Consider the following 15345-nt stretch of genomic DNA (forward strand, 5'->3'; position numbering starts at 1 on the left):
TGCTGGCCTGCTTTGTTCTCACATGCGCTCCGGAGGGGAATGTTTGTACCTCGAGGTGGGTGAGCAGATCGCACACAGCCGACAAGGGCACGACTATTTGCAAGGCTTCATGCTGGGGAGGCCAATGCCCGGGTGACACGCCAATTAAAAACTGCAGTCGTGAGTACCAAGAACTAAAGGTTCCTGGAATTTCAGCTGGACATGCAGATTCAGTTAATCACGGACCACCAGAGAAGAAACACTGGGCATGTGATTAATTTGGGAAAGTGGCATATTGATTTCTTGAGGGCAGAGACTTCATCACACATTTGAAGATTTCTCAAAATCTGACCAGATGGAGTAGAGATTTTCATTTTGTGTCAGGTTTCATTCAAAATGAATATTGTTCTTATCGATGGACTAAAAACCACTGCAAATGAAAATAGGGGTTGTCAATAAAAACATTTTAAAAAGCCTTTTCTGGTTGACAGCAAGACTCACATCCGTTTGCAAAAAAAAAAATCTCAAGTAGTCATTTAATCTTTCCAAGTCGCCGCATTTACAAAATAAAACATTTGAAAGGTTCTTGTTTGCGAACTGAGCACAATGTGGTCTCAATGATTTCACCATGGCTAAAGACTGCTGGGGGCTATCGGTGGTGATGGGCGTGGAAAAGCGAGTCTTGAATCCTAATTTTTGCGCTCTCTTGGGAAGTAATCTTGTAATACTGTTGTGTGTACTGTCCCTTTAATGGAGAACTCAATCTTTTCACCTGAAAGGGGAGGCCCTTGTAAGTGAATCGCGAGTTAGCCAGCTAGCTAGCTGTTTTGCAAATTGTTCAATGAAGACAATCCGATACAATAAGTTTCTTATTGTCATTTTACGATATGTATTGACTTTTCAGGACTGTAAATATGGCTCAAATGTTTCATATAAAAATAGACAACAGTCACATCTGTCAAGGCATCATATCTCAAGTCAAGTCCACAGTCATGCGCTCCCAAGTTTTTGTCAATTCAACTTACAAATCATCGAAACGGTGACCAGTCCGTAACCATGACGTGGCCAGAAATGAAGACACGTTTTGACGGCCCTGCTCTATCGAATTGACATTGTGGCTGCAGCGGACCAGGACCAAATGCTTTGGAGTCATAAAACAATTGACTGTCCATCGGTCAGAAGACGACGTGAAGTGAAAAAGATGGCAGGCTCTGTGGATACCTGTGATGTTTGCTGGACCCAGTTCACTAAAAGCCAACACGATGGTGGTTGGTGTGGCCTCCCCAGGAGCCACGCACTTCTTCCTGGTGAGGTGGTGCTTTCCAGGATGACCAATAAACTTGATGCCCTTTGGAACTGACACTTTAACGTGAACCTGTTAAAAAAAAAAAAAAAAAGAATAAAACATGGGGGAGTAAACAATTTTTCTCGCAGTCCCACCCTCGTAAGGAGCATTACCGCCAGGGAAAATGTTTTTGTTCTTTTTTTTTTTTAAAAGATCTCTTTGAATTCTTCATACGAACTGACTCATGTTTCTCAAGCTCTCCGGAGGATTATATACCGCTCAATGTCCAGCTTTAATCGAGGAATGCCCTTTTATCCACACTCCAGAAGTCATAAATAAAAGAGCAGCAAATATAGGAATCGCATGTTGCAAGGAATGCAATATACCCGTTTGCATCTTCATCGAACACAAAATCAGGGACATCTGCAAAGATCATGATGTCATCTCTTCGGAGTGCGGGATGGACCCGTTTGAGGCTAACTTGCAGCTTACGGAGGGCTCCTCAAAGGGTGTATTCACACAAGGCCATTTGAACCAGGCCAGACTTGAGCGCCACTCCCGCTGGCCCATCTTGCTGTGCCAATCCTTCCACATGTCGCAATTTCAAACCATTTTGTTCATTCGCGACTGGTACAGAACTACTTATAACATTCCCCAAATTTCCCCATCTTCACAAGAAAATTCCAAATTTTGTTACAAATGTACTTCCTCCTCATAAATTTCTTCACTGACTCAAATCATTCAAAATTCAAGTTTAACGTTCCACTTGCTGTTCAACGATGGGCAAACGCCTAATGGGTCATCAGGCGAATCCCTAATTACTTTTTGGGAATCGATTATGGTACTCATTGAAATACCTTTTTTCCCCATTTCAAATTTATGTTGAATCAAAATAAAACAGTTAATTTTACTTTGGAAAACAACGATCGACATTTTTGCCTATTTTCTGACATGTTACGCACCAAACCAGGAACTGAATTAAGATAAGTAAACCTTTATTAGTCTCACAATGGAGAAATTCCCAATTCACAGCAGCAAAGTTATGAAAGGAAGAAGTAGAAGAACAAAATATAGGAGCTGCTGTAAAGGCAGCCACTCTCACGGCGCCATCTTGAAGTCAAAATAAAACAACAATTATAGTTCAGTTTGGTTCATGCATTCTCTGCAGTGTCAAATTGAATACATTTGCTACTTTATTTTATTTTGCTACATGTTTTTTTAGACTCAATATTCTGCATTATGGCGGCCCATTGGTCCAGTGGTTAGCGCGTTGACCTCACAGTGCAGAGGTACCGGGTTCAATTCCAGCCCCGGCCTCCCTGTGTGGAGTTTGCATGTTCTCCCCGGGCCTGCGTGGGTTTTCTCCGGGTACTCCGGTTCCCTCCCACATTCCAAAAAAAAAAAAAACATGCATGGCAGGCTGATTGGACACTCTAAAGTATTCAAACCGGTACAGGGTGTCCTTCGCCTACTGCCCGAAGGCAGCTGGGACAGGCTCCAGCACCCCCCGCGGCCCTTGTGAGGATAAAGTGGATCGTAAAATGGATGGATGGATTGTGCATTATTTTCGAGTTTCTTCTTTATTTCTCATACACAAAGTGACAGTTATCATTCATAAAATGACTTGCATTGTACTACGGCACATCTGTCGCTTGCAGAACGGGATCATTTCAAGACGAGTAGTGTTTATTTCCAATCTTGAGTACGCATCGCCACACTCACACGAGATTTAAGAATGCCACAAATTGTCCTGTGTGAGTACATAAGCGACGGGGATAATGTTTTAAAGACGGGGTTAGTTGGTATTAGCGCCTATCATGGAATACTAAATCCAAAGAAAGTCGTTCTAAAATGCGGACAGATGTTCTTTAATTGACTCAGCAATAAACCCCTGCACACACCCTGTCCATCTGGGTGTCAATCATCATCATCATACCTCAGCACACGTTGGCAGATAGTTGTAGACAGTCAGGGGAACTTTGGTTTGCTCCCCTCGGATCAAGCTGTAAGGCAACGTGAAGTCCACAAAGAAGGGCTTGAAGGTACGAAGCTCCGTTCTCTTCGCCAAGCCGAGGCCCTTGTCTTTGGACAGGCCGACAGCCTCTGTCACCCACGTGGTGATGGAGTCGGGCATGTCCAGGCGCAGCTCCGCTTCGCCTGTTTCGGCGCTGTCGGAGGCACGGAAAAACCCTCAGTGAAACACCATGTGTCAATATCAGCTTTTTTCCAGGTGTAGAGGGAAGACGGTGAAGAAATCATTAAAACACACTTGTAAACACATTGTAAAGATGTTTGAACAAAACTAAAATAGACTATAGATTTTTTTTTTTTTTTACTGTAGCATCTGTTTGTCAAAATTTGCCTTTAAGAGGCGGGGCCAGGTGGTGTGGTTGATAACGTCAGCGCGAGTTTCTGGACGTGAGCTGTGGCCGTCAGCAGCTCCTGCGTGAGTGTGCTTCATTGTGTTTATGTCTTTTGCTGTTATGGATTAAAAGTTCAGCTCAGCATGCCGCAATGCATCCTGGGAGCCGAAGTGCAGTCGAAAAGTATAAAACTACACAAACATCAGCAATTTTTTTTTTTTTAATCTTCACAAGAACTGTTGACAGTTTGTTTAAAGTGCATTAAATTGCCCGATGCTGGTCTCGATTACTACTACGGTTTATTTGGATAGTGGATGGATGGAAGGTTCAATTGTGGACCCTGTTGTGTGTGTGTGCATATGCTGTACAGTACACACACACACGCCCACACAGAGTCATACCTCGGTTTTCAACCATAATCCGTTCCCAAAGCGATTTGTTCGAAATCCGAAACTATTTTATTAGCCCATGATTAAGGGTCAATACTCTATTCAGAAATAACATAAAAAGAGTAAAATTTGCGTAAATCACACCAAACACGTCTGCTCAGAATGAACGCTACACGAGGAAGCGTCACGTCCTCATGTAAGGAAGCCGAGAGGAGTCAAGTGGCGTATCCAGGTTTGCTCAGTGTGGTCGAAAACTAGTTTTTGGTCGGAAAACCGAGGCCTAAAAATCTCGAATTTTCTGGTCGAAACCGATTTGGTCGAGAACAGAGACATTAGAAAACCGAGGTTTGACTGTATTTTTTATATACAGTATATATACACACACACTATCTCCAATGGCAAGATTAAATAGATCCCGGCAGTCCCATTTTTTCTGAGTGCTTGGTCTGACCACAAAAATGTATTTTTCGTCAAATAAAGGACATTGTCAAAAATTTAAACGTGTTAAAATTGTGAATAGCAAATCCCGAATATGTGACATAATCACAATATACTGCGTGTTCCAACCCGACCAAAAAAAAAATCCCCAATATAGTGAGAGAACACTGTATTGGCAAACCTTAATTGAAGAGACGTTTGGGCGGATACGAACAGAGGATCATAGTTAAAAACATGTTTACTGCTCGCTTGATCAAAGTCGACTTTAATAGACCTTAAGGGCAAATCAGAGCTTTTTGGAAAGCAGGCGGAGCTGCAGTCTTTTCCAAAGGAATCAGGCAAATGGAAATCTACAGGCCGCCGTTCATTTATGTTGGCGGAAAATGAATAGAAGGAGTTGTTGAGAGAGTGACAGTCCACTCCAAGACCGGACGGTTTAAGAGGCACATTCACACACATACGGGAACAGCTCCTGGAAGCGAACTCCCATCCGTCTCCTAACTCGAGATTTCTATCATCTCTTGATCGCACTTTCCTCCCTTCGCCTTGCTTATCCTCCTTTCTCCCATCCCCCGTTCAATATTGATCGGGTTTACATACCTGACGTTAAGGCAGTGCCACACCCACGTCTCTGGGAAGAATGTTCGCCTTCGCTTCTCTGGTCTGCGAGCCAAACACAAGCCGACATCACTTAAAAGGCCTCAGCTGCTCACAATAAAACAACACCATAAAAGGGGCCAATGATTTACTGGGGATTTGCATGCTGACATTCTACTAAGTCACGTCATGTGTTTAATGTTCATCACCGCAACGAGTAGCATTAAGGAATGTCGGCACGGAATACGGACGAGCAATCACATGTAATTCCTTTGTTTTTCTCCGCTCGTCCGTTTTCCGAGCGCTGATTGAAGACCGACATGTTTGTTATTAAAGTCATGAAGTAACCGTTTTGTTTTTCAACTCATGGAGGTGCGGCATACCCCCCAAAAATAAATAAAAAAGACCGCCCTCAAAGAAAATATTGATACGTTTTCAGCCAGACGATATGAAAGACGCTGTCCTTGAAAATTGCAGCGGGGGGTTGGGTGGGGGGGTGAATTATATCTCGTCATTCTGTTTGACAAATTATACAAGTTGCTTGAATCCCCATATATCCGATTTTTAACTCATTCAGTACCAGCCAATTCTAGACCAAGTCTGAAAAGACGTTTAAAAACGTCTTTGGGAGTGAATGAGTAAAAAATCCGTTCGCCATGTCCGAGGCAAAAATATCTCTCTGTTGCCACGTACCTGACGGCCGAACGAGAGTGCATGGCGGCAACCAGGGTGGCGCTGTGCGGCTGAAAAGCAGGGACGGCCTCGTCGGTGTACATCCCGCCGCTTTGCCGGTGGTTCAAACTCACGATGTCTGTCATTACAACGAGCCCCGTTTCCTGTGTTCAACATACACACAGATTAAAAGTAATTAAAAAAAAAAAAACCACCAAGATCATGAGCAGAAATGGTGCCGTCATTAATTGCTATGCCCAACCTTTATTGAGCAAAACATATCTTATGGTAAATAAATATAAATTTTTGTATCAAATGAAATTGGATCATTTCCCGCGGCAACACCCGATTGTTCCCTTTTGGTTAGGAGACAGTGGTCAAAATATGCGTTCTCACTGTGAAAGCAAAGCGCGCGTCCTTGGTGACATCCCAGTGCCACGGAAAAACCGAGGAGCGTCGGCGTCTCTTCGACGAAAGCCCGGGCCACCAAAAGTGTCCGTCGTCTTTCTGAACGCCGAAGGCGTCGGACACGTCAAAGTCGGACAGCTCTTTGAACACCTGAGTGGGGAAAAAAAAAAATCGGATTTGTAAAAAGCTGATTTTTGATTCTGCACTTTTCGAATGCATTTGAACATTGTGGGAACTAAGAAGTTGAATTCATAAAAGTGCAACTCGCATGATACGGCTCATTTTCACATTTATGGTAATGTGATTAATAACGGGAAAGACATACCCTGCTGAATTTCCTTTTCAAAATCAATTCATTTGACTGACACAAGCTGTCGTTACCGTTAACGCCAGTGGAGAGAGTCTCATTATATTGTCGCAATACACCAGAGGGATCTGTGAGCAGAAGTGCCAGGATGAGGCAGCCATTTTTTTTTAATTCACGCAAGGACCAACCTTGTCTGGGCTGAGTTGGAAGTCCGGCTTCAACAAGTACAGGCTTTTGTCCACAGTGGCCACGCAAACGCAGGAGCCCCTCTCCGCATGGATGCGCATGCTCACCGGGTCACCTGGCATGGACTCATTGGTGGATAGAGAGATAGACACCTGCAAGGCAGACGACAGAAAAAAGTAGAGTGGCACACACATTGTGATACGAGTTTCATTCATTGCATGCTTGGAAATCAAAACAATTGATCCATTTTTTCTTCATTGAAACGAAATGACATTTTTCCATTTTACCCTCCCAAAAATCACAACAAAAATGTTTGCATTGTGTTTTCTGAATGGGGGGGGGACCACTTGTTTTTAATTGGGTTTTTTTAACGTGATGACAATGAAATCTGATCGAACGAAATGAATTTTATTTTTTCCCAATTGCTTCAATTCAATGAATATTGCACTCCTCCTTGCGGCGTTTGCGCTGTTGCCACCTAAGGGCAAAGAAGAAAAAAATTAAAATAAAAGTGGAAAAAGGTGAACTTGTGAGTAATGAATTGAGAACGTGCGGGGGGATTACCGTAGCAATTTGTCATATGGAAAATTACAACCTCCAAATGGTTGAAATGTGCAATTCCCCACATCAATCCAACTTTTTCTTTGGCGCACAGTCCCAAATTAGCTCCAGTTAATGGGTTCCGCTGGCCTCCTTTCACCAAGGCGCAACCCGTCATCCTCTCCTGTCATGACCCAAATCATCTGCCTGCGGCCCAGTACGGCCTCTGTCTTGTCATGCCTCTGCAACGCCCCACTTACCGCCCCCACCCCCACCCCGCTCCTCCTCCGGCGAGCACACAGCCCGAGTGTTGTAATGGCATACCAGGGAGCTGTAAATACTTCAGGGAGTTAACTCCACCTAATGCAGGCTGGAACTCAGCAGCTAACGCCGGCTAGCACAGCTGTTTGTTTACTGGGTTTACACTCTGCACCGAGCTGGTGCACAAAGCTGTTGTAGGGGGGGCTCACCTCCGACACACATACATTACCCGTAAAGGATCCTTTTTTTTTTTTAAAATAGCTAACCATCAATTTATGACACTTTTTATTAGCTAGTTCTGGATTTACACTGGAGGCCTTTGGTGCAGATATACACAATTAGGGACTATTGAACACAAGAGCAATGAGGACTTGAGTCACATAACTTCACTCGAGTCAGACTTAAGTTGCCAATTTTAGGACTTTTAACTTGCTTGGCTAAATTTAATGAAAAACTTGACTTGACCCAGATTCAAATGATGGTTTACACTGGAAAAATTACCATTTTTCAAATGAGTGTGCCATTTGTTTTGAATTTTGCGTAGTGTGTGCAAAGCTGGCAACCCAACGTGCTACAATGCAGCGTACCGGTAGCAAGATCACATCATGAAGCAAATATTATGTTGGGAGCGCTCATGGTTATGATATCTGGATTCAAGGATGATGTTTGTGATAAAATCACCAAAAAAACTAAAACAAAAAGAAAATGGCGACATGCAGGGTTTGCAACTTGGAGTCAAGAGCCAGTTATCATATAAAACTTCCATCTTCCATTATAAAAACCTACAAAGATAGGTTGGCTACGTTAACTTTACATTTCAGCTCACCGATACCAAGTCAAACCTTACCCAATTTTATGCCAGCTGTGGGTTTGATTGAGAACACAAAGTAATAGGCAATACGTAGAGTGGTTAGGGACCATAAAAAAAAACGGATACAGACAGTTCAAAGTGGGTAATATGTGAATCTATGTTGTGACTGAGCAAGAGTGAATGACTTGACTTATGACTTGCTTAACCTGGGCAGAGACTTGACTCCACTTGCTCAAAATTTAGCGGGGACTTGATGCGACTTGCCTGACTTGCGCCACAATAACTTGGGACTTCTTTGAAAAGTTACCTTTGGTGTATGTATGTGTGTCAGCAATTGGTGTATTTTGATATTCTGCTCACAATTTTAGAGACCAGCCAATAAGTCCAGATTTTTTTTAACACATTAAAACATAACACAAAGAAAATGAGATTCAAACATTTCCCCCACAAAAAGACAAATTCAATGAATCGGTCTGCAAATGCGTCAATACGAACCTCGTTCTCGAAGGTGGGCTGGACGGAGATTTGCAGACTGTCTGTGACGCCCTCGCCGTTCTCCCGCACGTAGTAGACGAGCAGACGGCTGAGCGGCGCCATGGTGGGAGTGACGGTGAAACGCAGATACGACACGCAGCTATCCGTCTCAGTTTGCGACGACGAGCCTGAGTAACACAGAAAGCAAACTTAAATGGACCTTTGCATGCCAAGGAGTTAAGAAAAGAAAAGCTTTAACGCTTGAAGACAGGATAAAGGTCATAAAAATGAAAGATGGAGGAAGCAAATAAAAAAGACATTATGCAAGAAATTGATGTAAGTGAAAATAAATGCCGATCATAAATTTCGCAATTTCTCTCCCTTTTTTTCTTTCTACGCTGGCAATATGAAGTGTCAAATAAGTGTATGCTCATACTAATGCACTATTGGAATAAAAAGAAAAAGTACACATTTGCCTTTTTTGTGTGTGTTCGTGTTTACGTCGGAGATAAAATTTGCTACAGTGAAAGGTCCCCTGTTGTGAAAAAATTCTTGCTGCAAACATGATTTCGTTGTAGAGGAGTTTCATCATACAGAAAATACTGCATGTATTGTAGTGTTTCGGTGTTAAGAGGCGAGGCCTGGCGGGATAGCATGTGATGTCAGTAAGTCTGCGTGTGAGTGTCTGGGCGTGAGCTGTGGCCGATAACAGATTCTCTGTGAGCGTGCTCAACGTGTTTGTGTTTTGTTGCTATCCCGGTGTTCGATCAACAGCTGAAAAGCACAATGGTGACAGTGGCTCTCCTTTCCCACATTCAAGGGCATAAGAGTACATAACTACTACTAAAAACCCTGAGAACGTGGCAAATGACGAACCACAGGAATGTGAGGGGAGACTGTATTTACCCGAAGCAGACAAGGGCGGGAGAGTGGTGTGAATATTTTTGTCGAAGGTGACGGTGGCCCGTTTTCCTCGGCGCGAGGCCGTGATGTTGGCTGACTGCTGACTGCCCGAGAGGATGATGTTCCCCCGAGACGCCACCTCGTAGTGCAAAGTGAAGTTACAGGGACACGTGGATTTGAGCGCCACTTCTGCCTCTTGGCCGACCTGTGACAAACATGTACGCGCTCTCGTGTTGTTCAGCAACATGCGAGGGTTTTGTATTCGTAAACCCATCCCTAAATTAGATGAGGGAAGCAGAAAACAAACCTTGAGTGGGGCGCCAGGGCTTTGGATCTGGATGTGACAACTGCTGGGAGAGTACCAGCTGCTGATTGACAGGTAGCTGGGCAGGTATTGGTCTCCGACCGCCTTGCCTTCGATGGACGTCACTTTCGTCTACGTGACGGCAAATTAAAATCTAGGTTGAGCCCTAACACAGTAAGGCCTTTGGAACTGTGCCGGACTTTAGTGCAACATTCTTCCGGTCGGCACGGCAAACTAGCAAGAGTGCCTCAAGCGCGTCGAAACATGTCAGTAAAAATGAGAATCATCAAGCAAATCAAACACTGACATCTTCAAGGTCTCACCGACATGGCCGATCTTATAAAATTCTTGCAACAATTCCCATTCCTTAATCCATCTTCTGGTTGGATTTAAAAAAATGAGGCTTCTATTTATTCAAAAGATTTCTCTTTAGTTTAAAATGGCTTACATTAACTAAAATACCACATCGGATTGTGGCCAAAGGTCGAGCCCTCGTCGGTTATTGTGCCTTTGCTGATGTCGAATGCTAAAGAAGGTGGTAATGTACCAAAAGTATTTGCCAACTGTGAAAAGAAATAAGAAATGGAAGAAGAAAGAAGAAGTAGTCATCGGGGCAACTGATCAGTATTGGTCGTTTAGTATTTTTGTTTTTGGTAAGCCATTTTAAACTAAAAATAATAACTTTTCCTTCATTAGAAGCGGTATGGAATCCAATGGGAATCCTCCGCTGCCGTTAACACAATTAGGGAAAGGGGATTTTAGGTGCCAGTCCAAGGTCTAATTTTAATCTATACAAGACTCACTTTATTGCAGGTCAAAGGACCAACCAAACTATTTTAAAAAAGTGTAACTCGCTACTATATATTGCAGCAAACCCATCTGTTGAGTTAGGTCAATCGGTGTTACTGTTAACTGTCTGCTCGGCAATGAAGGTATTTGAATGCGATTGGATGACCAACGTCTCAAGAAACAAAAGCCACTGACCTCGAGCCACACATACTGGGCCGCGGTTGGAATGGACGGGATCTCAAAAGTGGCCTGACCGTCCTTGGAGATCAGTTCACTCGTGTAGACATTGTCTTTCGGGGACAACTCGGCCTTCACACGCACCTTCACACCATCAGCGGGACTCCCGTCGGGATAAGTCACCTCAATCTGAATAGAAATGAAGTGAAAAAAAAAACACAAAAAAAACCCCCACTCACAATGTAAATTTATGTCGCTAAACTAAATCCTGTCATTGCGTCTTACCTTCCCTTTGTAAGGCAGACCCGGCTTGAACTGTTTGCGTGTGTCCTTGGAGTACCGAACGTCAATGAGCTGCTTATGGACCGGCGTGTAATCATCAAAGGTGGTTTGCCTGCTTCCGTCCGTGCTGGTGAGCGAGGCCCAGATGCTGACGGTGCCCCGGAAGTGGTCAGCTACGTCCAGGGGCATCATGTCTTTGACGCACAGGCTGAAATTTGCGGAGCCTTTCATCTGGGGGACAGCAAAGCGGGACTCTGATGACGTTGGTGTCTAACATAATCGCAGCGCGGTGGCTGGGATCGCGCGCAATAACAGTTTTATGTAACTCGTGTGTGATGATAGGAGTTTCTTTCAGCATCTGGTGAATATCTTTTCAAACCCTAAAAACTGGAATGCATTTGGCCCTCCGTGTCATTCATTTTATGTGGGACATGAAAGCTTGCCAAAATGTTTCTCTGACTTTTGTTTAAAACCAATTACCAGTCATAAAAATGCTAATCAATAGCAGGGGGCAGTTATGTAATATGATGCGCGATTATTAGGGTTCTCACACAAATCATAGTTGGCGACAGGACGTGTAATTGCCTCACGCTCGAGCCGCATTCCGTGAACAAAACACAACGCAGCTTAGCCTCCGCGCAAATCTGCATGCGTCATTTCCGACCAAGAAGACAAACTATTAATGTGAACTTTCCTAAAAAGAACAGATTAAAGCTGTCAAAGGCTGATTTTAAATGTCATGAAATCTGCTTCGGTAAACACAACACATTCAGCATTTCTTTGGAATTTTGCTGCCTTGCTGCACCAACCGTGACCTTAAATCCAAGATACGTTCAGCTATGATTTTTCACCTACCATGACACCCTGCTCACTTTTGTACATTTTATGCAATATCAACGTTGACGGTTACCCATAAAGAAAACAAGTACCCGGAGAAAACCCACGCAAGCACGGGGAGAACATCCAAGCGGGAATGTCTGAGCCGGAATCGAACCCTGCGGCTCAGCACTGTGAGGCGAATGTGCTATCCAGTCGCCGACTGTGCCGCCCACCCCCCAAAAAATGTCAAATTGTATCACCGCAAGGTTTTGACGAACTCCGACTCATCATTTAAATAAGGTTTGATTCATCATATTAACTTCACAGCCATCAGTATGCTAACCAAAACTGACCTCCATGTTCTTGATCACAGGATGGCCCATCTCGTGACGGTAGTAGCCCACACCATTCACCGTCATGTTCACGTTCAACTTCCCCGACACTGCTTTTCCAAACGTGTACCTGTCCATACGGGCGAAGTGTTACTTATGACACTTATATTGTCGATGACATTGCTCATATGATGGAAATGTTTCTGTTCTGTTCTGTTCCTCGACTTACCTAGCCCGGACAGTGGCCTGCTCGCACGTGTTCAGATCACGGATGTAGCGGGGTGGATCGATCGTTAATTCAAACTTGGGTATGACTGTGAGAAAAGCAGAACAATAGTATATAAGTAATAATAGTATAATACGTTTTTTTTGGGGGGGGGGGGTAAGGGCCTTGGGGATTTTCATTTTCTTTGAAAGGGTGCTCACCGTATTTTTGAACCTCAAACGATTTGTTGTACGTGTGGCCCTGCACATCCACAAAGATAAACCACTCTCCAAACACGGGTTGGTCAGACAGAGGGAAACTCATGTTGACAATCCCTGGATGAGAGAGAATTCTGCTTTTAACCCGAGATAAGAGTTACAATGTCCGGTAGAGGCTCCCGGAAATGTACTTTTTTCCACCAAACGTAACGGTGCGGTCATGTTGTTCCGTTATCCAGTGGAAATGATGACTTAAAAGGAATAAACACATTCTAAGTGTTTTTGAACGTCGTCGTAACATTTCAAGCATTTAATAGCACAGTATAGAAATTTCAGTACGTATTGTAGCAACCGCGATGTCTGTGAAAACGCAAATTGTTTGCAATTCGGCATCAACACATCAGTCTCATGTAGGCGCTTCGAGTTTGATGGCAACTGAACAAAATGTAGGAGAGGTTTGTTTCGGAGGACCACTAGAAATGGCTAAAATATGTACCAAAATAGGAGACTTTCTCAGCTTTTTCGAACATGGCTCCGTGAGACTTTTTGGTTGGCTTTCTCATGATGGGCACGGCTACCAAATTTCTCAGTGAAACAGCCTTCAGGGGACTGGACTTTTGAATAGGGGCAAAATCCCGAAAACCGAGATTAATTTGGCCTAAGAATAAAGAATAATGACGAAGAGGTGAAGTGATTCCAAGGTATGGCTCACCACAGCAGACAGATTTGAGATCCTTCCACTGCACCATCCTGGATCCCCTCGGATCCTAAAAGCAAAATACACAAATGGCATTCATTTGTGTTGTTGTTGTTTTTATTTATTTGTTTATTTAGTTCTTGTCCAATCAGATTTCAGCCTCTTTGTGTTGTCATGTCAATTTTATCTTCCAGGACCGTCAAGAATCAGCATTGTCTACAAGTTAACTAGAAAAGACGGAATTCTTTGACAAAGCTCTTGCAAAGAGAAAGTGCAGGTCGGCTCATGTGGGAGCGGCTGACACAGTGCGTCAATGGGAGGAGAGCTAAAAACAAATGGCTTCGATTTCATGCTGTTTATCCTTTGCGCTTTTTCACACTTGTCGAGGTGAGGTTCCCTGTTTTTCTCGCTCTGTGATCTGCCGCTTTGCTGCTCCTGACCGGATGCGTAGACAAGTCCTGGATGGTCATCCCACCTGACTCCACTCACCAAAATGTATGCCTCAATCTGCAAAAAGGAATGGGGGGGGGGGGATGTAAAGAGGGAGGCAGATCAGATTAAAGCGATGGAAAAGATAACAAATAAAACAATTGTACATATAGATGGAAGAATTATTTGTAATGTAATTTGTAAATAAAACTAAATTGACAATTTTTGGATGTCCTTTAAAATTATTACCATTTTCATAATTTTATTTTAAAAAATTAAATAACACAAAAAAAAATGAGACTGAATGATCATTTTATCATTGAAAGTTTACATTTTTACAGTCAATGCCTTTATTAATTCAATGAAATAAAGGTTCAACAAATCTAATTGGATTATAATTCAACAATGAAAAATAACGACCATATTAAAATAATCAAGTCTACAGCAATAATTTTCTTCTTCTTTTTTTTTTTTTTACCTGATCCAATGTCCAACAAAAACAAATGTGACCTTTGAATACAAAAGTTTGTCCACCGCTGCAGTTTTACCCGCAGCTCCAAACATCAACAAACAAACAAACAAACGAGCCAAACTGGCCTTCTGTTAATTCCTTGGCACCAGGGCAGGCCCAGGTCACCGAGCTTAATCCCCACCAATTAACGGTGGCAACACAAACGTCACACGCACACCAGTGTTTTTTTTTTTTTTTTTTTTTTTTACATTGACACGACATATGTTTAACCCTTTCAGGGACGGCGGTTACTACAGTGGAAAGCTTATCGTGTTACCAGGTTACAGGGTGCATGAAAGGGTGAAGTAAAGGTCAATGAAAACGAACGTTACCTTGTCATTAACCGGCCTCAAGTCGGGCGTGACTGTGTAGACGTTGATGAGCACTGAGGAACACAGAAACACAAAAATAGTGAACATGTACACTAAAATGTCGCAAGAGCAATCTGCCACTGTGTTTATAACGGAGCCAAAAAATCCAGGATGTGCTCTGTTCTGGTGTCAAGGCCACGTTTGATTTGTGGCACATGGGCCAGGTCATTCGTAGATGCGGTAAGAAATTGGGAAAAAAGGTACAAAAGTATTGTTTTGTGTTTTTTGTTATTGTAAAGTGTCCTTGGGTGTCTTGAAAGGCGCTTATAAATAAAATCTATTATTATTTATTATTAAAATAACTAATATTATACTACCGTATTTTTCGGATTATACATCGCTCCGGATTATAAATCGCACCAGACAGAAAATGCATAATTAAGAAGGAAAAAAAACATATAAGTCGCACTGGAGTATAAGTCGCATTTTTGGGGGAAATGTATTTGATAAAATCCAACACCAAAAACATATGTCATCTTGAAATAAAATAAAAATAAAATAGAGAACTGGCTGAATAAGTGTACGGTATACGTTACATGACTGACATACCTGGTAATGTCAGTAACGACGTAACATGTTAAGAGTTATTCAGATATCT

The 15345-nt window shown here is 42.9% G+C and overlaps 1 protein-coding gene across 2 annotated transcripts in view; it reads right to left on the reverse strand.

Moving 5' to 3' along the window:
- Positions 1 to 15345, reverse strand: part of cpamd8 (C3 and PZP like alpha-2-macroglobulin domain containing 8) — a 48962-nt gene that overhangs the window by 27785 nt on the left and 5832 nt on the right. For both annotated transcript variants that reach the window (XM_086115772.1, XM_086115773.1), the window contains exons 5-21: positions 14709 to 14761; positions 13926 to 13943; positions 13452 to 13506; positions 12743 to 12856; positions 12546 to 12630; positions 12338 to 12446; positions 11169 to 11396; positions 10902 to 11072; positions 9921 to 10049; positions 9617 to 9818; positions 8732 to 8898; positions 6627 to 6776; positions 6120 to 6281; positions 5745 to 5887; positions 5055 to 5117; positions 3201 to 3432; positions 1201 to 1354 (exon numbers count right to left, since the gene is read on the reverse strand). In XM_086115772.1, the coding sequence (XP_085971898.1) occupies positions 1201 to 1354; positions 3201 to 3432; positions 5055 to 5117; positions 5745 to 5887; positions 6120 to 6281; positions 6627 to 6776; positions 8732 to 8898; positions 9617 to 9818; positions 9921 to 10049; positions 10902 to 11072; positions 11169 to 11396; positions 12338 to 12446; positions 12546 to 12630; positions 12743 to 12856; positions 13452 to 13506; positions 13926 to 13943; positions 14709 to 14761 (2235 nt within the window). The remainder of the gene's footprint in view (positions 1 to 1200; positions 1355 to 3200; positions 3433 to 5054; positions 5118 to 5744; positions 5888 to 6119; positions 6282 to 6626; positions 6777 to 8731; positions 8899 to 9616; positions 9819 to 9920; positions 10050 to 10901; positions 11073 to 11168; positions 11397 to 12337; positions 12447 to 12545; positions 12631 to 12742; positions 12857 to 13451; positions 13507 to 13925; positions 13944 to 14708; positions 14762 to 15345) is intronic.

This window comes from Hippocampus guttulatus, chromosome 7, assembly GCF_054856545.1.
Source record: "Hippocampus guttulatus isolate MCC_2025c chromosome 7, RoL_Hgut_1.0, whole genome shotgun sequence".
Taxonomy (NCBI): Eukaryota; Metazoa; Chordata; class Actinopteri; order Syngnathiformes; family Syngnathidae; genus Hippocampus; species Hippocampus guttulatus.